This window comes from Hemicordylus capensis, chromosome 3, assembly GCF_027244095.1.
Source record: "Hemicordylus capensis ecotype Gifberg chromosome 3, rHemCap1.1.pri, whole genome shotgun sequence".
NCBI classification, from domain to species: Eukaryota; Metazoa; Chordata; class Lepidosauria; order Squamata; family Cordylidae; genus Hemicordylus; species Hemicordylus capensis.
The window spans coordinates 33862712-33887591 of record NC_069659.1 but is presented as its reverse complement, the minus strand read 5'-3'; the positions used below and the strand labels follow the sequence as shown (position 1 = coordinate 33887591).

At 44.4% G+C, this 24880-nt stretch overlaps 1 protein-coding gene across 11 annotated transcripts in view; it reads right to left on the bottom strand.

The window, feature by feature from the left end:
• ZMYM2 (zinc finger MYM-type containing 2) overlaps positions 1–24880 on the bottom strand; it is a 150788-nt gene that overhangs the window by 20786 nt on the left and 105122 nt on the right. For all 11 annotated transcript variants that reach the window (XM_053307147.1, XM_053307146.1, XM_053307154.1 and 8 more), the window contains 7 exons: positions 17425–17575; positions 12079–12251; positions 5362–5527; positions 4841–4875; positions 2176–2305; positions 1936–2051; positions 300–474 (listed from right to left, as the gene is read on the bottom strand). In XM_053307147.1, the coding sequence (XP_053163122.1) occupies positions 300–474; positions 1936–2051; positions 2176–2305; positions 4841–4875; positions 5362–5527; positions 12079–12251; positions 17425–17575 (946 nt within the window). The remainder of the gene's footprint in view (positions 1–299; positions 475–1935; positions 2052–2175; positions 2306–4840; positions 4876–5361; positions 5528–12078; positions 12252–17424; positions 17576–24880) is intronic.

Sequence of the window (24880 nt, the reverse complement as noted above, 5' to 3'; positions counted from 1 at the left end):
CATACTGGACCCTGTGATTAACCATTAAGCTTCCTCATGCAAGTACATATTCAGGGGCAGTGTTCCCTCTAACAGGGATTCCCAGATGTTGCTTACTAGAACTCCCAGCATCCCCAGCTGTAATAGCCATTGCTTGGGGATTATGGGAGTTGTAGTCAACAACTTCTGGGAATCCCTGTTAGAGGGAACACTGTTCAAGGGTGGTTCAAGATTGCTTCTCTGTACAAAAAAAAAAAGTGTGGACTGAATCAGAGACCACCAACATTAGCAACCATTTTGCAAATGGTGCTATGACATACGTTTGAGCTCTGCAGATTCTGGTTTTTCATCTTTTTCAGATGTCTCTTCTGCCACCACCAGTGAATTCTCAGGCTGCTGAAGATTAGAAGGGGCTTTATTCTTCAGTTCTTCCATTGCTTCAAGTATCTTCTCACTACTATCCAGTGTGGTGGGCAGAATAACCGGAACCGGAACCTGTTATTGGCATAATTAAATAATTAATTTTGCTAATGACAAAGTAGGACCAACAGCAAGGAGGCTAGAGCGGAACTAGAGTAATTCTAGAGTTGCCCTGCGACTCTGGAACTCACTTCCTAATGAAATTAGAGTTTCTGTGAATGTTTTTAAGAAGGAACCCAAAACAGAACTGTTTAGCCAGGCTTTTAGTTTTTAGTTTTAAATTTTTGGTTTTTGGAGTTTTTATTGTACTTTAAATTGTTTTATTTATGTTAATGTTTTAATGGTTTTTATATTGTGAATGGCCCAGGGACTTTTCCTATAGGGCGGTATATAAATGCACTAGATAAAATAAAATAAATAAAATAAATCCTTACAACTATATTTTCAATGGTGAACAAGTGGCTTGGGAATGTAGCATTCCATAGGGCTTGAATGCTAATGTGATGACAAGCATTTGTGATTAAAATGTGCCTATGCGGTACCTAGTGAAACATTTAGCTAAATGGACTGCTTCCACCAGTGACTATGAAGACAGACCTCTAACTTTGTATCGATTTCTGTACCTATCAACCAGATCCAAACTCCCCTTAAGAGAGGAGTAGAGATAACAGTCCCAACTCAACTCAGCTTCACAAAGCACAGTATTTTATTAGAGTATATACCAGGGGTTCCCAACCTTGGGTCCCCAGATGTTGCTGGACTACAACTCCCATCATCTCCAACAACAATGGCTGTAGTCCATTGTGGCTGGGAATAATGGGAGTTGTAGTCCAACATCATGCTATGGCAATCTCCATGGTTCCTCTGAGGGTGCGGCCAGCTTGTCTGGTGGAGACCCAAAGACGTGTGTTCTCTGTAGTTGCCCCAGGACTATGAAGCACACTTCCTGCTGGAATCAGAGTTGTTCCATCCCAGTTAACTTTTAGGCAACAAGTAAAGACACATCTCTTCAGCTACTTTTTGTTTTTTAGTTAGTTGGTGTTTTTATGGATATTTTAATCTGGTTTTTATGTGTTTTAACTGTTAAATACCTGGTTTCCTTTAGGCTGTAAACCCTGCTAACTCAGCAAAGAGACACCTCTTAAAGTGGTTGTTCTCTTATATTTAGCGGGGGAGAGCAACTGGCTCTACCCAACCCAGGACAGCATCCCTCCCACAGCTGTTGCTGGTGTCTACCTTATGCTTCTTTTTAGACTGTGAACCCTTTGGGGACAGGGGATCATCTTATTTATTTATTCTATTTTCTATGTAAACCGCTTTGGAAACTTTTGTTGAAAAGCGGTATATAAGTAGTATCATAACTTATCGTACTTAAACCGCCTAGAGACTTCGATAGTGGGAGGCATACAAATTTATTAAATAAATAAATCTATCTGAGGACCCAAGAATAGGAACCCATGGCATTTAGTGTTTCTGAACTATGTTCCAGGTAAATAAAGTATAACTATTTAAAATAAAGATTGAAATCTAACTTACTGGAACAGGAACCATTGTGGAAACGGGAACATTTTGACTATACATGTGCATAGGAACAGGTACATACACAGGGACTGGAACAGGCACAGGGACATATTCTTTCTCCCAGTCACCATCTAAAATGGAAACACTGACTGTTAGATACTAGCACTAAAGAGGTACAATAAAATATGGTCGTATCCTTAATACAGTTGACAAAACATGGCAGTATCGGGGCTATTGGTTCTGTTTGACAATTACCTGTCTGACAAGATTTTGTCTGCATGTGGGGTTTACAGTATGTGGCTTTTGTCATTGTTAGAGGTTTGCAAAGAACCGCTTTGTTCTTCATTTCTTTATTTGGTGTTGGGGAAGGAGGTGGTGCAGATCCCTGTAAAGAAGGACATTGTGCAGTATTAGCAGACCAGGAAAATTCTCAACAATATAGGTAGCAGTGTCATTTAGTTTGTATTAAAAGTTTATTCAAAACAGCAGCTGATTTTGAGAAGTACGTTAATATACCTTGCTGCCTGTTTCCAGAACAATTCACATGAGGAAAATATTTTAAGTGGGGGGGAAAGCTTCTCTGACAAGCCCCAAACTAAACCTTAACACATTTTATTTACGGTTCCTACACAGAGAAGTTATATATTACAGAAGGCATTTGCTGTTCGCATTTTAAAGCTGAGAACACATCCATATGATCCTTTCCTCCCTGAAGGTACTTAAAAACAATTTAGAAGACACCAACAGTGAGATTCACATCAAAGTCAATGAGAATCTTGATACAGTTTTCAAAGGTCTCATGCGTTTACATATGAAACTAGGACTGTTGCCCCAGCGCTTCTGGGCTCATGACACGTACCAATAGATGGCCCCATGCAAGCATCATGACATTCATATATACTCCATTACATATAAATCTAACTGCCTGTGAGAGATTCAATGGGAGCACAAGAGAGACTAGTCACATTTGTGTAGAAAGTAGGATGATTTACAATACTTCATATATCAGACTTCAGTGTAGGAAACTAATACTTCAAACTAACTGTGAACAGGATCACAGTCTTAAATCTGCAGCTGCAGAACAGACTTCCTATGAAATCTATTAATATCAATGGGGCAATAGCTTGGTTCCCCTATCACCACAGCAGAAACCCTCCCCACATTGTCTTTTTGTGGGTAGACTTCTATGCCTTAGAAGTCATACAGGGTCAGTTCAGATGTCACGTGGAACCTTGGAAAAACTTAAAGCCCTTGTCCCATCAACCAACTTCCAACCTTTCATCCCAGTTACAAAGGGGGCTGACTCACCTGGAATAACATAGGAACCTAGGAAGCTGCCTTGTACTGAGTCAGACCATTTGTCTGTCTAGCTCAATATTGTCTGCACTGACTGGCAGCAACTCTCCAAGGTTCAGGCAGGAATCTCTCCTAGCCCTACCTGGAGATACCAGGGATTGAACCTTGGTCCTTCTGCATGCAAGCAGATGCTCCACCACTGAGCTATGGCCTCATCCCCTTACAGTATTTTACAGCAGACAGTGCTCACATGCAGTCACCCATTCAAATGCAAACCAGGGCAGACCCTGCTTAGCAAAGGGAACAATTCATGCTTGCCACTGAGAGAGCAGCATTCCACCCTGCTTTTGGAGTTCTACCAACACTCTTTGCTTCCTACAAAAAGTAAAGAAGCTGTTAAAGCGCTAATCCTCCCAATGTCTTGGCTGCAATTTGCACCAAGCATCATTAACTATTTGCTACCTACTCCTTCACTAGCAGAAAGCAATGCTAATGTCTGTTGGGGAGGCTGGGAGACATTGAAAGAAGCCAGAAGGGAGAATGAAGTAACGGAAGGACAAGATTAACTACCAATCAGTGATCTTGGTTTAAATGATTGTGAGAGATAGGCAAAAGAGAGCCCTTTTTGAATGCAGAAGAAAGGCAGGCAACCAAGAGTATCTGCATACCTGAGCAAAGGGGAGATGAACTGACAGGACACTCAGAGGAGAGAGAGTTGTGGGGGTGGAAGAGAAAACCAGGGAAGCAGCAGGAGGATTTTAGGGAAGGTCTACTGTGGAGTGTTAGAGCAATGAGAGAAAGAGAGCCGGCACAATTTGGAGAGCAGCCACCAGGAGAGTAGACCTACCTGGTGGCCCATGAACATGAAGAATGCTCATTTATCAATGGTCGTTTTTCATATTCCTTGGGGCTTTTACAGAAATGGCCAAAAGGTGCCTCAAGCATTCCCTCCTAAAAATGCCTCGCATAAGTTTCCCCTTGTAAGGGGGAGCAGCAAGGCACCCCACTGGGCTAAGGAAGAAAAGAATTAAATCCCTCTCCTGTTTGTAAGGAACAGACTACAGGATGAAAGGGAAAGAAAGATAGTGCTGCGAAATGGATTTCAGCAGAGCCTAAAGTCTATCCCTTTGCTGCTTCTGGAATCCAGTTCTGGCAGGAATCAGAGTAGCAGGAGGGCAGAGCAGGAACAAGAAGTACAAAGCTGCTCAGCAGACTAGGGCAAGTTCTGAGCTGGCACCAGAGAGAGATGATTACAGCGTAGGATGACCTTGTTTCATAGATGCTCTAGGCTAGAATCTCTCAACAGCAGCCCTTGGACGGAGGATACAAAGAAACAAACTGTGGTTATGCATTTGGACAAAAGGCAGAACTACAGCTACGCTAAATCTAAGTGCACATGCCAATTTTAAAACCTAGGATTTAGGTCTTGGTTGGGTGGTCATAAACCAGGGGCTAGTGCCCATAGCTTGCATTCAGATGGAAAAAGCAACTTCGCTTACATGAAAGCATCAGAGGTTCCACATGATATCTGACCCACAATCAAAAACTCTCCAATAGAACTTTCTCATCAATAGAACATCCACAAAATAAAGTATGGCTATTGGATAAATCATGTTTTACTTACTGTGACTTTTGTTCGGGGAGTCTGGCAACCCTGATCTATAAATGCAAAATCAAGCAAAAGATTATTTCATTTTTTCCATATAAAGTTGTGGAAGGCACAGTAACTGCAGCTACAACATTGTTTGTATAGCAAAGTATTTCCAAGCCAACAGGTCAACTGTCTGGAACTGCTAGGCTTCTTTGGCATAAGGGAATGTACTCAACCTGATAAACTGATGATGTCAAGGATCAGTAATTTGGTAGAAGGGAAAGCATATGCTTTCCCAAAAGTATTTTGGAAAGCATTCATTTTGGCAATGGAATTGATTCACTACAGAGAATGCTGATTTCATGCTGATTTCTAGGTCAGACCTGTTCTTATCCACCTAGATGCCAACTGCTGTTGATAGGTTATGTAAAAATGACTCCAATTCCTCATCTTAGAAAATAATCTTGTTTAGACATTGGAAGCTTAGACTGTCTGATTTATCTCACAGAATTAAAGAAGGTGATGTACTATGCTGGTTAGGGGATATATCATACCATAATGTAAGTTTTCTGGTCCTTTCTGTGTTGCCATATTAGGTTCATTTTGCTGACAGTAGAAACGCAGAAGGCAATGCTGATCACAGAAATGTTTCATTTCTCCTCTCCACTGCACTTTCTCTTTAAGAGTTCCTTGAGTTTTACAACAGTCGCATCTTGCAGCCTTAAAGAACAATTTCAAGGTTAACTAGATGTCTTGGGCAAAATAAAACTGAGCACTGGTTACTCACCGTGAAGGCTTCTTCCTGCTGCTGGATATGAAGACACCTTGCGGGTTACGCTCCTTCTGCTGCACCAGAGGCAGGACTATGCAAATTAGCTTTGAGAAAAAGTTACATAGGCCTGAAGAGGATAACCCCTCCCAGTTCTGAACAGACAAGTCAAGATACAGAGAAGAATTAGTTATGAATAGGAACAACGAACAATAAACATTGGAAAAGGGAAGTCCCTGCAGGAGACCCGGACAGCCCAAGTGGGTAGGCAGAGATGTCCTCATATCCAGCAGCAGGAAGAAACCTTCACAGTGAGTAACCAATACTCCATTCCCTGCTGTTGAAAGAGGACATCTTGTGAGACATGCCACAGCTGATGGGCATGTCCCGAGTGGGAGCATCCAGAGCTACTGCTGAAGGAGTACAGGAGCACCTGTTGTAGCACTTGTCAACCAAAAGCCGCTTCAGCAGAGTGCTGTGTCCATCTTGTAATGTCTAATGAAAGTAGACGGAGAAGACCAGGTTACTGCCTTGCAGATCTCCGAGAGCGGAGAGTTTGTAGAGAAGGCTGCCATTGCTGCTGCTGCTGCCCTGGTCAACTGAGCAGAGATATGAAGAGGCGTAGGTGTCCTCAGCGTATCATATTCAATAGATATGCAGGCTTTGATCCACTTGGCAATCGTGGCTTTAGAGACTTTTTGGCCCATGGAAGTAGGAAGATATGACACGAATAGTGCACCTGATGCCGGGCAGGGTTCAGTATGGTGGATGTAGGCCTTCAAGCATCATCAGACATCTAGCTTGTGCCATGCTGGCTCCAACAGGTGACAAGGACTGAGACAAAAAGAAGGCAGGATGATGTCCTGGGACCTGTGAAAAACTGATGGCACTTTCGGGATGAAAGATGGATCAGAAATCAGTCAGACTGAGTCAGGCGAGAATATGCATAAACGTTTGACTGCAGTTCTTCTGACACCCATCTGGTGGAGATGGCAGCCACCAGGAATGTGTGATAGTAGGATAGGAAATAGAACGGAAATAGAGTGGCTCAATCAGGGGGCCCTGTAGTGCTCTGAGAACAGTGTGAATATTCCAGGTTGGAAAACAGTATACTGTAGGCAGCAACAGGAATGTGGCACCTCTGAGAAAACGCTTCAGGTGAAATTGTATGTGGAGCTGTTGCCGTGTGTTGGGTGCCAACAGTTCCAAGAGCATTGATGCTTGTTGTTTTAACATATTTGCTTTGAGGTCCTTGTCTAAACTATCCTGTAAGAAGTCAAGGTCTCTGAGGTCGCACGTGTTCCTGTTTCTGTGGTGCCGAGAGCACCAATGCAAAAAAGCTCGCCAGGTGAACCGGTATATCCTATTCATGGAAACTTTTCTAGACACCAAGATGGTGGTCATGACTTTGTCAAAGTATCCATGCTGTTTTAGGAGGTTCCTTTCAATTTTCAGGCAGCTAGTTTTAACCAGGCCGGATTGTGGTGAACGATGGGGCCTTGGTGTAGGAGGTTTGCGAGACCTGCAGGAACCATGAGTGTGAGATGGAGGAACTCCGGAAACCAATATCTCCTTGGCCAGTACAGGGCTACCAGGATGACCACCTGGTATAGGCGAACCTTATGAAGGAATCTGATTAGTGGTACTGTAGGAAACAAATATAGGAGCTCCTGTGGTCATGGTGTTGACAGAGCATCCACCACCTCCACACCCTCACATAGGAAACTGGTGAAGAACCATGGGAGCTTAGTGTTGTCTGGTGCTGTAAAGAGAGACTTGTGGACAACCCAACCGAGCTGTGATTTGGTTGAAGATTTGTGGGTCGAGGCTCCATTCTGCTGGGTGAATTTCCATCCGGCTGAGCCAAACCACCTTGATGTTCAGGATGCCACTCATGGGGCGCACCCTACAGGGATGCCAGGTGCATTTCGGCCAATGAAGGAGAAGAGTTGCTTCCTGGTGTAGGGAGAGTGACCGGGTTCCCCCTTGGCACGTGATATGTGCTTTCACAGTGATGTCTGTTCAGATGAGGGCATGTTTGCCTTTCAACAAGTGTTGAAAAGCCATCAATGCCAGGCAGATGGCCCTCAGCTCCAACCAACTGATGCTGTGTTCCCATTCCTGTGGAGATCATTTGCCCTGGGCTGAGGTAGTGAGCTCCCCAGCCTCAGAGGCTGGCATTGGTTGTTATGACAATGCTGGGTGGATAATCTCCACCACATCAGGGATTGACTGCTACGATTGGTGGTGGTGGTGGTGTTTTACTAAAACTCTGATTTGAGATTTATTTATTTATTTTCTTGTGCTATCGAGCAGGAACTACTGAAGTGGACGTAGGTGGAACCTGGCCCAGTCTACTGACTCCAAGATTGCTACTATTAATCCTAGGAGGCGGGCCAGAGTTAGGAGTGGTACCCTGTTGCCTGTGACAATCAAATGAATTGTGGCAAGGATCTTTGGGATTCATTCCTGGGATAGGATAAGCCTGTCCAAGGAGGTGTCTATCACTATCCCCAGGTGGTGTAGTGTCTGAGAGGGAGAGAGTTGACTGCCTGAATGACTAGAATACCATTGTGGGACAACACTTGCAGGGCAAGGGCCAGGTCTGACTGGGCTGAAGGAAGACCTGGTGCTCTGAGGTGTAGATCATCTAGTTAGGCAAAGATCCAAATGCCTTGGAGTCTGTGGTATGCTATTAGAGGTGCCATTATCTTTGTGAGAACGCTGGGTACTGAAGATAGGCTGAAAGGCAAAGCTTTGTATTGGTAGTGCCTGCCCGCATATTTGACGCGGAGAAAGGGGCAACTGTCCAGATGAACTGGAATGTGCAGATAGGCATCTGTCAGGTCTACGGAGGCTAGGTGGACCAGATAGTGTAGGGATTGTGCAATAGACCTGAGGGTCTCCATTTTGAATTTTTTTGTGTCTGACAAATTTGTGGATGAACTTGAGATCCAAGACCATTCAGAGGGAGCCATCCTTCTTGGGCATGGTGAAGAGAATAGAGTACACTCCTCTGTTGTTGAAGAGGAACTGGTTCTGTTCCTCCAATAGCTTACAGATGATGGATGGCCCAAAGGAGGCCTGCATGTTTGATATGTGAGCATGAGTGTGGGGTTGGTAGGAATCTGTTTGTGGGCAGGGTGGTGTACTCTATTCTGTATTCATGCTGAACAGCCAGCAGGACACATCTCTCGCTGGTGGAGAGTTCCTAGGCATGAAATAATTGTGTTCAGCACACACATACCCCACCAGGAGTGGCTATGAGTCAAGATGGCTATCTGGCTCTGTCCCATGAAGGGTGGCATCACTGAGTAGTTTGTCAGTCTAAACTTGTTCCCAAAAGGATGCTGTGTTCTGGCATTGACCCTTGGTTTGAAGGGGGTCTGGAAGGGACAAAAGGACTGAAAAGGCCAGATAGTCTGCCTGCATTTAGTCTGCCTGAAGGGAGGGCCTTCCTTTTATTTTTGGTTTCGATGAGTAGGTCATTTAAAGCCCCCTCACTGAACAGCTCCAACCCTACGTAAGGTGGCATCTACCTGCCAATGTTTTAACCAGTGGGAATGCCTGGCCACTATAGATAAAGCAGTAGACCTGGCTGCAAAGCAAACCAAGTCCATCATGACCTTGAAGGCCTGGGCCTTCTGGATTTTTAACAGTTTGTTTGAGGCGTAACGGGTCTTCTGCCAGGTTTTGAATTAGGTCATCAGCTCACAAGAGATAAGCCCTTGAAATTATGGAGGCTACAGTAAAGGAGTAGATAACCAGGGATAAGGCTTCATGGGCCCTCCTAAGGGAAGACTATTTTTCTCTGATGAATTCCTGAGGAGGGTGTCACCATCTTTTGGGAACACTGTGCCCAAGAGAAGGGCTTCTACATCCATCAGTGGGAGGCACTTGTAGGAGGTCTAGCCTTTCTTCTAAAAAACTGTAAAATCTATTAGCCACTATACCAGGAACCTGGACATGGCAGATGATGCCCATTTCTGTTTTACTGTTGCACTGAAAAATTCTGGGAAAGGAAAATTTTTGTCACTGGTTTTATGTTTAGGAAATAAAAGTGCTCCCTTGAGATTGGCGGTCATCTTGAGGGGAGCCTAGCTGAAGACCCAGCATGTGAATTGCCTTACTCAGTAGAGGGACAAAGTCATCTGGTATAAACAATCTCCGAGAAGTGGGAAAGGATTCAGTATGTTGGTCATCTGACCATTCTCCTTCCTCTCTGGTGTTATCTTCGAGATCTTGGTCCCCTGAGATGGGGTTGCTCTGGAAGAGGGACTGTCCCAACATTATCAGGGTCTCGTGGCAGCATATCCGGGGCTTATGGCACTTGCCCAAGGGGTATGTGTGGATCAGGTGACTCGTATCCTGAAATCCCAGAGGAATGGGGGGAGGAATGCTTGTTTTTTGAAGATTTGCTTTTATGTTTTTACGTTTGGTTTTCTTCTTAGATTTCTTGGGGGTTGGGCTTTCTGAGGATGAGGATGATGTATCCCTCCTTAGCTTTTTACACCTTTGCTGCCCTGGAATGTTTCAGAGACTTGTTTAAGATATCCTGAAACCAGGTCTGCCATAGCACTGAGTTTAAAGCATCTGAAGGGGTGGGAGTGGAGGTCTCTAGTAAGGTTAATTGGCACTGGCAGGTTCAATGGGGCTGGTCTACTCGGCCCCTGCTCATCAGGCTGAGACTCACCCTCCAATGATGGGGTTCTAGGTCCCACCCCTGCATCATCCAAAGCTCCCGTTTTCACGCTTTCCTTCATGTGCTGTGCATGGCCTACTAGAGGCAGCTGGGCCTGCACATCTCCCTTCCTTTTGGCCATAGAGGCCTGCATTCCCTGTTGGAGAGCAAGGACTCCTCGTGGAATTTGTGGCCCCAATCGAGGCCTGCAGGTGGGGCTGACAAATCCCTGGCTGGCCAGAGGGGTCTAGAGGACGATAGGAACAATGGCGGTGCCAGGACTGGGCCACTGACTCTCACAGCGGTTGTGGCAGAGCCTGTACCACTGATGCGGTTGCCTGCCAGGTTGGGGAAGATACGGGATGTCTTCCTACCTCCTTGAGCACATCACGCCTCACAAGCACGTGGGAGGCTGGACGGACCTTCCCACTCATCCTCCAAGTGCTCTGCGGCTGGTGTCACAGGCGACGACAAGGGCCTCATGGTGCTTGGCGCACTGCTGGGGGGGGGTCTCCATGGGGAGAAAAATCGCACTGCTTTGCTTGCCCTTCAGCACGAAAACATTCTGGATCGGGAGCCCTCCTTGCATGGTTGCTGCTGACTCCAGGAAGAAGAGAGAAAGGAGGAGCAAGAGAGAGTTCAGAAGAGAAAAGGGTTGTTGTTGTTGTTGTAAATAAGCAATGGAAAGGATAGAAGTAAGAATTTTAGAAAGAATATGAAATAAGGATTTTAGAAGAGAAAATAGAAGTCTGTCTCTGGAGCAGAACACAGGACTATCAGAATGGGGAGGGGATATGCTCCTCAGGCCTATTTAATCTTTTCTCTAATTTGCACTGTCCTGCTTCTGGAGCAGCAGAGGAAGTATAACCCACAAGATGACCTCTTTCAGCAACAGGGAAAAATGAATATGTCCACATTATAAATAGCATTTTAAAAGGCATTTAGACTAGGCAGCCAAAAAGGGAAAACAAGGAATTCCTTTTAAAAAGGCTTTGAATGAACACTCTCATACCATGAAGTTAAACTAGAGGTTTTTGCTATTAGATAAGCTACATGACATAACTTCCGTCTACTCTGCTTAAACATTATTAATTTTATCACAGAAAGAGAAAGACAACAGGAAGGGGGAGGGAGTCTTTTGCCAAAGACAAAAACTCTGCTGGATTAACCCAATAATAAGTGAGTAAAAGCACCCCACCTTCTTGATCCAAGTTTGTAGATGTGAAGCAATGTTACCATAATCCTTGCAGACAATCTAATTTATACTGAAATAACCTGAGAGTTGTAGTAGTTAAAAGCAAAGCTCTAGAACCCCAAGTTCATGATTTCAATTTGAGGGTGGACTGGCATACCTTGCAGCAGAGGTAGGCAACCTTAGCTCTCTAACTTGTTGAACTACAACTCACATCAACCCAGCCACAATAAATCTTGGCTAGTGGGAATTGTAATTCAACAACAGCTGGAGAGCCAAGGTTGCCTACCCCTGACTTACAGTATAACTGTAAAGATCACAAAGATGACGGGTTGAATCTTACCCTTCAGTGAAGCAGTACCCCATCACTGAATCCATTCATGGAAGGAGAAGTGTACTCATGCAGGAGCCCCTCCCACTCATAAGCTGAGTGGGAGGGCCTACCCACAGGACATCTTGTGCGAGCACAACTCTCCTTCCATTTACAGAACATACTTCCAATGATGGAGTGCTGCTCTGTCAGAAGTTGAGATCTAGCCCCAATGTAAGCAAAGTGTTTTGAACTCAACTTAGTACTTTTATATTGTGCAACAGTCTCACTTTGGAATACTTGTTTAATATTGCATTACCTTATAGTACCAGTCTTGAAATTTTCTACAACACTCTTCACTACAGAAGTCTCTTATTACACCATCAAGTTCCTTAGTTGCTCCCTTTTTACAGAGCTGAGAGCAATAATTGCAAGTAACACATCTCAGTCCTAACCGTCTTGCAAAATCTTGTTTATACAGCAGCTTGCAACCTAAAAAAAAAGCCAAAGAATCCTTGAAACCTATACGATACAGAAAGGTTGTTGCTCAATAAGGCTTTTTACTTGTTGCCTATCTCCACAAGATACTTTTGCAGCATGATACCACTTTAAGACATGACATTTAGTCACACATCCCTGACTGATGAACCTTCAACACTGCTTCAATATAAATAATCAACTCATGCAATCAAAGATAACAACTCTGCTATTGTTTTCACAGAGACTTACACCTAGTGAAAAGTAAATGGAGGTCTCTTTCAGTCATTGCTTCTGTTTTGAACTCAACTCAAGTGAAGTTGGGTTTAAGATAAGCTCATGCAAAAAAGCTGAAAGATTGTTAAAATAATGCTGTTTCATCATTTCATATACTAGAAGAAATGATGCTTCCATTTGAGTTCAAGTATATCAGCTTTTTGACTGTGCATTGCCCCATCTAGTGGAAATGTAGTGAATAATTCCATCAGCCAGAATTGTGTCATGTATCACATTTCATTTTTATATAGATTTAACAAAATATTTTCCTAGTACTTGGTATATTTATTTATTTTATTACTTATTTATTACATTTATAAACCATCCCATCCAGAGGCTCTGGGCGGTGTACAACAACTATATTAGATTGTATATGACAATCTAATAGTACTTATAATCTATATCTTTCTGGAAAGGATTTGGTTTTTAACTGTTTTATATTCTTTGTTAGCATAGTCACTCATAACATAAGAACATACGAACAGCCCTGCTGGATCAGGCACAAGGCCCATCTAGTCCAGCATCCTGTTTCACACAGTGGCCCACCAGATGCCTCTGAGAAGCCCACAAGCAAGAGGTGAGGGCATGCCCTCTCTCCTGCTGTTGCTCCCCTGCAACTGGTATTGAGAGGCACCGTGCCACTGAGGCTGGAGATGGCCCACAGCCACCAGACTAGTAGCCATTGATAGACCTGTCCTCCATGAATCTGTCTGGCCCTTTTAAAGCCATCCAAGCTGGTGGCCATCACCACATCCCATGGCAAGGAATTCCATAGATTAATTATGCACTGTGTGAAAAAGTACTTCCTCTTGTCACTCCAACATTTCCCAGCCTTCAGTTTCAGGGGGTGACCTCTGGTTTTAGTGTTGTGAGAGGGAAGAAAATTCCTCTCTGTCTACCTTCTCCACTCCATGCATAATTTTATACACTTCGATCATATCTCCCCTTAGTCACCTCTTTTCCAAGATAAAGAGCCCCAGATGCTGTAGCCTAGCCTCATAAGGAAGGTGCTCCGGGCCCCTGATCATTTTGGTTGCCCTCTTCTGTACCTTTTCTAGTTCTACAATATCTTTCTCAAGATATGGTGACCAAAGCTGTACGCAGTACTCCAGATGTGGCTACACCATAGATTTGTATAAGGGCATTATAATATTAGCATTTTTATTTTAAATCCCCCTCCTAATGATTCCAAGCATGGAATTAGCTTTTTTCACAGCTGCCATGGCCTGAGACAACACTTTCAATGAGCTGCCCACCACAACCCCAAGATCTCTCTCCTGATCAGTCACTGACAGCTCAGATTCCATCAGCGTATATGTGAAGTTTGTGTTTTTTGCCCCATTGTGCCTCACTTTACACTTGCTTACATTGAATTGCATTTGCCATTTTGTCACCCAGTCCCCCAGTTTGGAGAGATCTTTTTGGAGTTCCTCACAATCCATTGTCAGTTTCAATACCCTAAATAGTTTAGAATCATCTGCAAATTTGGCCACTTTGTTGGTCACCCCAACTTCTAGATCGTTTATGAACAAGTTAAAGAGCATTGGTCCCAGTACCAATCCCTGGGGGACCCCATTTCCTACCCCCCTCCATTGTGAAAACTCTCCATTTATTCCTATTCTCTGTTTCCTGTCCTTCAACCAGTTACCAATCCACACATGAACCTGTCCCCTTATCCCATGACTGCTAAGTTTACTGAAGAGCCATTGTTGGGGAACTTTATCAAAAGCTTTTTGGAAGTCCAACCAGATCACCTTTATCCACATGCCTGTTGACACTCTCAAAGAACTCCAAAAGGTTAGTGAGACAAGACTTTCCCTTGCAGAAGCCATGCTGGTTCTCCTTCAGCAAGGCCTGTTTTTCTATATGCTTAACAATTTTCTCCTTAAGTATGCTTAACATCAATTTACCCACCACTGAAGTTAAGCTGACCGGCTTGTAATTTCCCAGATCCCCCCTGGATCCCTTCTTGAAAATTGGAGTCACAATGGCTACTTTCCAGTCCTCTGGTACAAAGCCTGATTGTAGGGATAAGTTATATATTTTTGCTAGGATATCGGCAATTTCACATTTGAGTTCCTTCAGAACTCTTGGGGGATGCCATCTAGCCCTGGAGATTTGTTAATTTTTAGCTTTTCAAGACAGTTTAAAACATCTTCCCTTGTCACTTGAAATTCACCCAGTTCCTCAGCCACTAAACATGAAAAACTCAATTCTGGAGAGGTCAGTATCCATCGCTATGAAGACAGATGCAAAGAACTCATTCAGATTCTCTGCGATCTCCTTATCCTCTTTAATAATCCCCTTCACATCCTCATCATCGAAGGGTCCAACTGCCTTCCTGGCAGGTTTTCTACTTCTGATGTATTTAAAGAAGTTTTTGTTATTCCCCTTGACACTTCTAGCTATATGCTCCTCAAACTCTCTCTTTTTTTAATCCCTTATTGTTTTCTTGCATTTCTTTTGCCAGAGTTTATGTTCCTTCCTGTTCTCTTCATTTGGGGAGGACTTCCATTTTCTGAAGGACGTCTTCTTCCCTTTTATAGCTTCCCTGACTCTACTTGTTAGCCATGCTGGCATCCTCCTGAACTTGGTGGTACCTTTCCTCCTTCTTGGTATACATTCCAGTTGTGCTTTTAAATACGTTCCATGCTTTCTGGAGTGATTTGACCCTCCTGACTTTCCCTTTCAACTTCCTTCTTACCAGTCCCTTCATTTTTGAAAAGTTTCCTCTTCTGAAGTCCAACGCATCTGCGTTAGACTTCCTTGACAATTCTCCACCTGCATATATGCTGAATTGGATCACGCTACGGTCACTGCTACCCAATGGTTCTGCAACTCTGACATCTCGCACCCGGCCCTGGGCACCACACAGGATTAAATCCAGAGTTACCATCTCTCTGGCTGGTTCCACAACTAGCTGTTCTAAGGCACCGTCATTTAGTACATCTAGAAATTTGGACACTCTGTCATGACCTGAATGAATTTACCTAGTCTATGTGTGGGTAGTTGAAGGACCCATTATTACTGCACTGTTGCTCTTTGACACCTCTCTGATTTGTTTCTCCAACTCCAGGTCACTCTCGGCACTTTGATCTGGAGGACAACAGCATGTCCCTAGTAACACATTTCCTTTGAGTCCTCATAATGTTACCCATAATGATTCTGTGGAGGACTCCGGTCCACCTAGGTCTTCTAGCTTATTGGAATCTATCCCTTCTTTGATATACAGCACCACTCCTTCCCCAACCCTACCCTCCGTCCCGTCTATAGAGTTACATCCAGGAATAATCGTGTCCTACTGGTTCTCACCATTCCACCAGGTTTCTGTTACACCCACTATATCTATGTTTTCATTAGTAAACAAGTACTCCAGCTCACCCATCTTAGCTTGGAGGTTTCTGCATTGGTATACAGACACCTCACCTGGTGTTGGTGTGTGCTATCCCCCTTACCATCATTTGAACCTATTTGGCAAGCTGTCCTGTGTTTCCTCCTGGCTCCACTCTGTCCCCTTCTGGTTTATCCGAAACAAGTTCGCCCTCACACCTTAGGGACTTTGCCAGCTGAAGCAGATACCACCCTGTTCCCGCCGGCAATCCCCCAGGCACCATTTTAAAAGCTGCTCTGTGACCTTCTTGATTTTTAGCACCGGTTTATATTCCACTTGAATATATTTCCAATGACAGTTTTTACAATGGGCTGAAAATCTATCTAAATGTTTTCAAAACCTTAAAGTGGTCCTACTTTTAAAGACATCCAGCTTCTTCCAAAGTGCTTGATTTTGCTACTTCAGCTGTTGCTCCTAACAAAAGAATCCCACACCTTTGCACTGTTGGAGGGGACATCCTCTTTCCTAAGCAGGGTCCACACTGGTTGCATTTGAATGGGAGACTACATGTGTGAACACTGCAAGATATTCTCCTTGGGGGATGGGGCTGCTCTGGGAAACACACCTGCATGCTTGGAAATTCATGCAAATGCAGAAGGTTCATGCAAATGCAGAAGGTTCCAAGTTCCCTCCTTGGCATTTCCAACATAAGGCTCAGAAAGATCCTGCCTGCAACCTTGGGGATGCCACTGCCAGTCTGTGTAGACAATACTGAGCTAGATGGACCAATGGTCTGCCTCTGTATTTGGCAGCTGCCTATGTTCCTAAAAGATGCACAATTGGATCATTCTTGGGCTGCCAGCCCTTGCTCTTGGTCTGATTTTCCAAAATGATGGTTGTCGTGAGCAGAAGGGCTTACTACCTTCAGAAGACCACCACTTCCTCTGGAGCATGAGTAAATCTGAAGTATAAAACCAGTTTTAAGAGAACAACATTTTCCCTTTTACTCTGAGATGTTTCTAAACTTCACTCTGAACATGAAGGGGTTTTTTTTTTGGCTAAATCTGTTTTTCCCTTGCTGCACATTACAAAGCAAAAGATTTCTGCTTTGTTCATGTATTGCAACAGTGACTACACAAGACATAGGTGTAGGAATGCATGTCTGAAAACATAAGTGCATGTTACTGTGTCAGACTACCAATTTGCTCTTAATTCGTTACAGGGGTCACCATGTATGACACACACAGAGAACAAAAGGGAACACATTTTTGCAAAACGTAATGCAGTATCTTAGCTTATAATAGCTATTATATTTACTAGATTTATAGGTATGGTTCAAATGATCAAAGCAACCATAGTTTGTTAGATTGCAAACAAGCTGTGTGCCTGCAAACGCCCTCCTCCCCATTATTTGTCTAACTGGAGTCAAAGCTTCCTGGTTTGTTAAACCACAGCTTCCTGTGAAATCTAAAATGGGAAAGTGTGGTTTAAGCAACCCCTACAAACTAGGATCACAAACCATGGTTTGATACCAGAAAGCGTATGAGATACTGCTGTGTAAGTTAATGGGACACAACAAACCTTCACTACAGAATGGTCTCTTGATACCAGAAAATTTCACCGTTTCATGCAGGGTCTTCTCCTCTTGACAGTATTCACAGTACGTTACTATGCAATGTAGCTTCTTATAGTCATCAGAACAAGTTCTACTGCAGAACTGATATACTTTGTTCTAATGGAAAAAGCAGAAGATGCATGGATAATTAACAGGACTTCAAGCATTTTAGAAGCAACTGGCAAAATGTTACATTAACTTCAACATCATATTATTGCTCTAACATTATTGACAAAACATTATTTTACTTTCAAAGAAAGAACAGCTAACAATTGACATTCTGACTTGGATCCAACGGTGCCATTCTGATAGCAGAAAGCCACTTCTGCTCACAGAAGGGTCAATTCTGAACTAGCAAAGAAGTGACCTCAAATCCAGATTAAGTTATTCCATTTGCGCAAGCTTTCTCACACTTTCTTCTTTAGGATCCATTAGAGTTTCAATGTTAAAGCCTCTCTAATCATATTCACCATTTTTGTGTTAGTCTGTTGCTGCCAAAATGAGTCTTGGTGCACCTTAAAGACTAACACATGTATTGAAATCTATGCATTTAGATTGCAAACCATATTTTCATTCCTTTTGCTATGTTAAACCACTCTGAAAACGTTTTTGTTCTGTTAAATAAACATTTAAAGTAAGTATGATACTGTTTTTCTTATTCACCATGTTTTTTATGCTGCAATGCATCCCCTAATAGACTGCAAGAAGTCCTCCACTGCTGTTTGCGTAGGAATTCACAGAACAGCAATAATATATTTTCTCCTACTGTTCATGATCCTTTGGATTCAGATCTCCATTTGGGTTGTTAGTTCTTTAGAACATCAAATCAACCAACAATATGGTTTAGATAAGGCTATTTATTTTCAAACTAACCCAAACAACAAAACTATGTTTTTTAGCCTACTTTTAGCCTACTTCCAGTAGGCTTATGAAATCACCCAGCAGAGTGAGTGTGAGTGACCCATCAACTTCGCAATGCCTGGACCAATATGAACCAAATCGGGTACAATTGTAGGGACACACAGAGACACCTCAACAGCAGTTTGTGATGATGTCATCTGGAGAGGTCTGTCTCATGTTACCACTGGTATGTCTGGTGGCGACTCGGAAAAACAGGTTGCTCACCTGTAACTGCTGATCTGGTAGAGATCCGTTGACATCCATAAGAGTGGGTTCTCTGCCTGCGCAGGGAACCCCGCGGTAGCCATGCCTCAGCTTGTCAAGGTGTCCAAGCCCTGCCCCCACACAGAGCGTGTCATTTAAGAGTGGGCTGGGTGCCATGTTCCTCAGTTCTTTCGATGACCGCCATGGAGGACGATCATCCTTTGCACCACTCTTGCAATTATTGGTTGAGGAGAAGATATATATGGAGTTTTCTCTGTCCAGTCCAGTTGAAAGGCATCTCCCAGCAATTCGGGGTCATGACCTGCTCTGGAGCAGAAGCGGGCACACTTCTTGTTCTTCGAGGTTACAAACAGGTCCATGGACGGTTGCAGCCACCGGCGAAAGAGAGGGATGATGTATTTGGGGTTGAGTTCCCATTTGTGATTAATGTCCTGGAGAAATACTTGACTGAGACTGTCCGCTAGGATGTTGTCTAGACCCTTGATGTGAGCTGCAACAGGGTATATCCTGTGTCGGATGCACCAGTGCCACATCTGGACAGCAAGTGCACACAAGCTCCGAGAGACAGTACCGCCCTGATGGTTGATCTATGCTTGTACTGTTGTGTTGTCTAACTGAACTTGGACATAGGTGTCCTGTAAAGTCGGTAGGAAGGATTGCAGAGGAAGAAAGACTGCTAGCAATTCTAAGAAGTTTATATGGAGTTGTCTCTGGTTCAGGGACCACTTCCCCTGGGTCTGTTGACCCACATAATGTGCCCCCCTTCCCAATAGGGAGGCACCCGTTGTTAACCAGACTGTCGGTGAAGGGGTCTGGAACAGTACTCCCTTTAAGAGGTTTCTGCATTCTGTCCACCAAGAGAGGGATCGGAGAACCAGGGCTGGGATCTCAAGGTGCTTCCTCTGACTGTGTCTCATCGGGTGGAGGACAAAGAGAAACCACAGCTGTAGCTTCCTCATCTTCAGGCGGGCATAGAGGATCACTGTATTGTAGGAGGCCATAAGACCCAGTAAGCGTTGAATTGATTGAGCCAGTTACACAGGGTTCTGTTGGAACAGAGTCACTAGGTCTCTTATCGAGTTGTATATTTCTTTCGGCAAGAATGCTCTTTGGCTTACAGTGTCCAGTATTGCACCTATGTAGTTCACCACTTGCATTGGTTCTAGATGAGATTTTTTCCAATTGACTTGTATGCCCAGATCATGTAGGACTGATAATACATAGCGGATCTGAGAACGTAACCCACTTATGTCCTTTGATGTCAGGAGCCAATCGTCTAGGTAGGGTTAGATGGTGACCCCCCTGCGTTCTGAGGTGGGCGATCACTGCAGCCATACATTTCGTAAAGACCCTTGGGGCGGTGGACAGTCCGAAGGGCAATACATTGTACTGGCACACTTGGCAGCCAACTGTGAAACATAAGAATTTTCAATGTTGAGGTCGGATGTTGACATAGGAACATAGGAAACTGCCATATTCCGAGTCCGACCATTGGTCTATCTAGCTCAGTATTGTCTTCACAGACTGGCAGCGGCTTCTCCAAGGTTGCAGACAGGAATCTCTCTCAGCCCTAACTTGGAGAAGCCAGGGAGGGAACTTGAAAGTCCTTCTGCTCTTCCCAGAGCGGCTTCATCCCCTGAGGGGAATATCTTGCAGTGCTCACACATCAAGTCTCCCATTCAGATGCAACCAGGGCAGACCCTGCTTAGCTATGGGGACAAGTCATGCTTGCTACCACAAGACCAGCTCTTCCTCTCTCATGAAAATAGGCGTCCTTGAGATCCAGCATTGCCAGCCACTTCTCCCCTTGAAGGAGTGATAGTATTTGCTGCAACGCCATCATTCTGAATTTTTTGACACGGATAAATTTGCTGAACTGACGGAGGTCCATGATGGGGTGGATGCCCCCATCCCGCTTCAGTATCTGAAAATAGTGGGACTAGAAGCCATCCCGCCTGTCCGCCCACCGCACCAGGGCAATTGCCCCTTTCTCCAACAGTTCCTTGACCTCCTCCTGTAGAGTGGCAGATGGAAAAGTGAACCGCATCCCCGTGAACCGTGGGATAGATTTGAATGGCGTAACCTGTGGGATAGATTCGATGGCGTAACCCGAAGATGCAATCTTCAAGACCCAGCGGTGGTGCCATGCGGGGGGCATGACGTGCCAGCTTGATAGAAGGCTGTGCTAGAGGTGAATCGGTGTTGAGATCCGTCAACTGAAATGTGATATCCCCCGATGGCGAGAATGGGAAGCGGAGAGGTGACAGTGGGTGGACTTGCACTTCAAAGGTGCTTCTGAGTGTCCAACCCTTTGGGAAGTTGGTGTTGAGAAGGCTTGAACTTATTTTGGTAAGAACACCGCTGATATGGCTGGTAGGATTTCCGGTAATCCCTGCGCTCTTGTTGACGGAACGAGGGCCGTTGTTTGCTATAGGACGAGCAGTATTTGGTAGAGTAAGTAGATGTGGACGATTGGGATGTGAACCAACTTTGCCATAAACTTAGATTTTTTGAGCTGTTCCATTGTGGCGTCAGTCATTTCACTGAACAGACCAGTGACATCCAAGGGGAGACCTTCTATCTTTTATCTCATATCCAGTTGTAACGTGGTAGATCTCAGCCATGCGTGTCTATGGAGGGTAACAGCAGCCGTTATGGCTGTGGACTCACTCTCAGCTAGATGTTTCGCAATGCTGAGTTGTTGCCTTGTGAGATTACCTGAACGCTCTAGAGTTTTGCAAAATTTGTCTCTGAATTCTTCTGGAGATAAAGTGTCCAGATCAGTTTGCAAATTCTCGCAGAGACCATGGGTATATTTAGCAGTACACGTTGCATAATTAGCTACTTTGATAAACATGCAGTGGAGTAGATTTTCTGGCCTAGTGGGTCTAATATTCTTCCTTCTTTTTCAGGCGGAACAAAGTGTCGTTTACCAGCCTTGGAAGCGAAAGCACAGTCAATTACCAAGGAATTGGGAGCTGGGTGCTTCAAGAGGTAAGTATTATCCTTCTCCATTATATGGTAGAGGCTTTCCAGCTGTTTAGATGTCAGGGTGGAGGTGTGCAGGACCTCCCAAACGCATTTTGCAGCACGTGTTATCACTGGGAGCATTGGGAGGGCAACCGGTGCTGTAGATTGTCTCTTAATCATGAAGTTGTAGACAAGGTCATCTATGGTTGCCAATTCGGATCACAGGTCAAGTCCCAAGGCGTCTGCCATGGCCCAAACGTGCCTATGGTAGGCCTTCATTTCTTCATTGGGGGACACATACACTGTTGGAGCTACACTAGTGGGAGGTTCCACAATGGCCTCTTCTCCTTCGGGATCAGACTCAAAATCCGAGGAGCTGTAGTGTTCCAAAGGTGAGCCAGTGGGCAATGTGGGCACCGGAGTTTGAGTTTGCGCCGTTGTCATAGGTGAGGCCAAAACGGCCGTTGTCAGTTTGAGTAGCTGACTGCTGGATAGTGGGACAGACCGTAGCAGCAGCTTTAGATAACGTAGTTAGTGACATGGCAGAGGGAAGAGATGTTAATGGTTCCCAAGGCTGGGCTGTTCCCGAGGAAAAAGCATGAAAACAAGAAGTTATTGCTGGTCCAGAGCCGGATATGTGGGCAGGTGGCGCATGGGTGAAACCGCAGGTGTGCCAGGGTAGCGGACTCTGCAATTGGGCCACTGAGAGTGGCGGCACCGGATGAGATGAAGGTGCAGGGATAGTTTGGGAATCCTCCTCCAATGGAAGGAATCCCTTGAATGTCGCCTGGGACGGAGTGCTTGCCGTTGAATCCAGGAGAGACAGCAGCATGTATGTCTCAGAAGGGTGGAGACCCACCTCAGTATCCGGAGTAGTGTCCTCGATGTTGAATGCCAGGAGAGGTGATCAATATTGAGGAGTGACTTGTTTCAATGTCGAGATCACTGGTGTGTGCAACGTCAATGGGACGTTGGGGTAAGGCGCAGCTGGTGTCGATGGGGGGGACGTTGGGGCAAGGCACAGCCGGTGTCGATGGGGGGTGGGATGAAGGGACCGGCGTCAGAGCTGGCGAAAGCGATCTCGCTCTCGGCATCGAGAAGGTTGGTACCGACGTCGTTCTTGGCGTCGAAATCAGGTTGAGATTGGTGTTGGTGACGGAGGATCAACTACGACGTCCTGAACAGGTGAGGAAGGTGCAGGTAGGGCTGACAAAGAAGCCTGAATTGCCGAAGGAGACGGAGTACGATCTTGAGTCAGGTCGACTTTTGTCGTTTTTCTGGTGTCAACGTTGCAGTCGGAGCTGAGCATTTCAGAGACTTTGACCTATTGGTATGCTCATCGATGTCGGGGTCACTGTCGGTAGTGGAAGAGACACGACGCTTATGTTTCGACGTCAACATTGAGGATTTTCTTGAAGTCAAGGGGCTGTGCACAGCTTTCGACATTGAGGGACGGTCCGATGCCGAGGCATGTCTTGGAGATGCCGAACGCGTCGAGGTTGAGGGTTTTGACTTTGAGTGAGGCGTCAATGTAGGTCTTGGTTGAACTTTCAATGTCGAAGGACGGGATGTGCCTGGTGTCGAGGGACTTAACACCTCATAATAAATTGCTGCCCTGAGGAGAAGCGCCCAATTCTTCTGCATTTGCTTGGAAAACCAAAGACAAATTTTGCAGGAGGAGACATTATGCTCCTCACCCAAGTAAATCAGGTACAAGTCATGAAGGTCCTTTGAGGGGAGTTTAGCATTGCAGACCTCACACCTCTTAAAAGACTTTTTCTCTTCAGCCATTAGAGTAAGCGAGAGGGGTAGTCAAGTCTGGTCCGCGGTCAAAGACAGTCGAAGGTCTTCAGCCGTCAAAAAAAAAAAAAGGTCATACACTAAAGTTCAGTCCAAGCTTATATATATATATATATATATGGCAGCAGACCGAGGTCCAAACGCAAAGGCGGTCGGAAAAGAACTGAGTAACATGGTGCCCAGCCCACTCTTAAATAGCACGCTCTGCATGGGGTGGGGCTTGGATGCCTCGACAAGCTGAGGCACGGCTACTGTGGGGTTTCCTACGCAGGCGCAGAACCCACTCTTATTGCTGTCGACAGATCTTGATCCAGATCCAGGCCTTCTCTGAAACTGCTCCTGGCCTATGGAATGCACTCCCGGCAGATATCCGCAGTTTAGGCTCGCTGTTGGCCTTTAAGAGAGTCCTAAAGACTTACTTGTTTGACCTGGCCTTCCAAGGTTTTTTAATTGTTTTAAAGTATTTTAATTAGTTTTAAATTGTGTTAAAATTGTTTTTATATTGTTTTACATAGTGTGTTTTAAATGGTTTGTTTAAATGGTTTGTTTTTATGTTTTTTAAACTAGTTGTGCACCGCCCAGAGCCACTGGATGAGGCAGTTTATAAATGTAATAAATAACATAAAATTAGAATAAAATAAAAATAAAATTAGAATAAAATAAAAATAAAATAAATGCACTAGCATGAGGACTGTCTAACCAATTTGGACCAAATTTGGTACAGTTGTAGTGAGTGACACACAGGGATACTTCAATAATGGTGTAGTTTGTAATGTCATCCACCACAATCCAAGATGGCGGATGTGTGAACATTTGAGGTGCAAGAGATCTACCTTGTGGACCTTAATTTGAACCAAATTTAGTCCAATTATAGAGACAGAGAAAGGAAAGTAGGCTGGTTAGTTCTTACTAGAACAACTTGTTATTCTGTAAAATTGTTTTGTTTTTATTCAGTTTTTACATTTGTTGTATTTTAAATTATGTACACATATCAGGTGGTATATAAATAGGATAAATCTATTTTTCTCTGTAAACCACTTTGAGAACTTGGGTTGAAAAGCAGTATATAAATATTCATAGTGGTAGTTTATAGTAGAGGATAAACACACATTCATGAGCTCAGTGGGAAAGAGTGGAATACAAATAAAGTTGATGTTTTATTAATTGTGTCACTAACACCATCGTATGGACACACAAGATTGCACATATAGCATTTCCTGGGACAGGGCCAAAGGCTGCAACAGTCTGGGGGCCAGCAGGGAAATATTCGAGGCATAAGATCATTAGCAGTCTTTAAAAGAGCCCTAAAGACATAGCAATAGCAATAGCAATAGCACTTACATTTATATACCGCTTTATAGCCGAAGCTCTCTAAGCGGTTTACAATGATTTAGCATATTGCCCCCAACATTCTGGGTACTCATTTTACCGACCTCGGAAGGATGGAAGGCTGAGTCAACCTTGAGCCCCTGGTCAGGATCGAACTTGTAACCTTCTGGTTACAGGGCAGCAGTTTTACCACTGCGC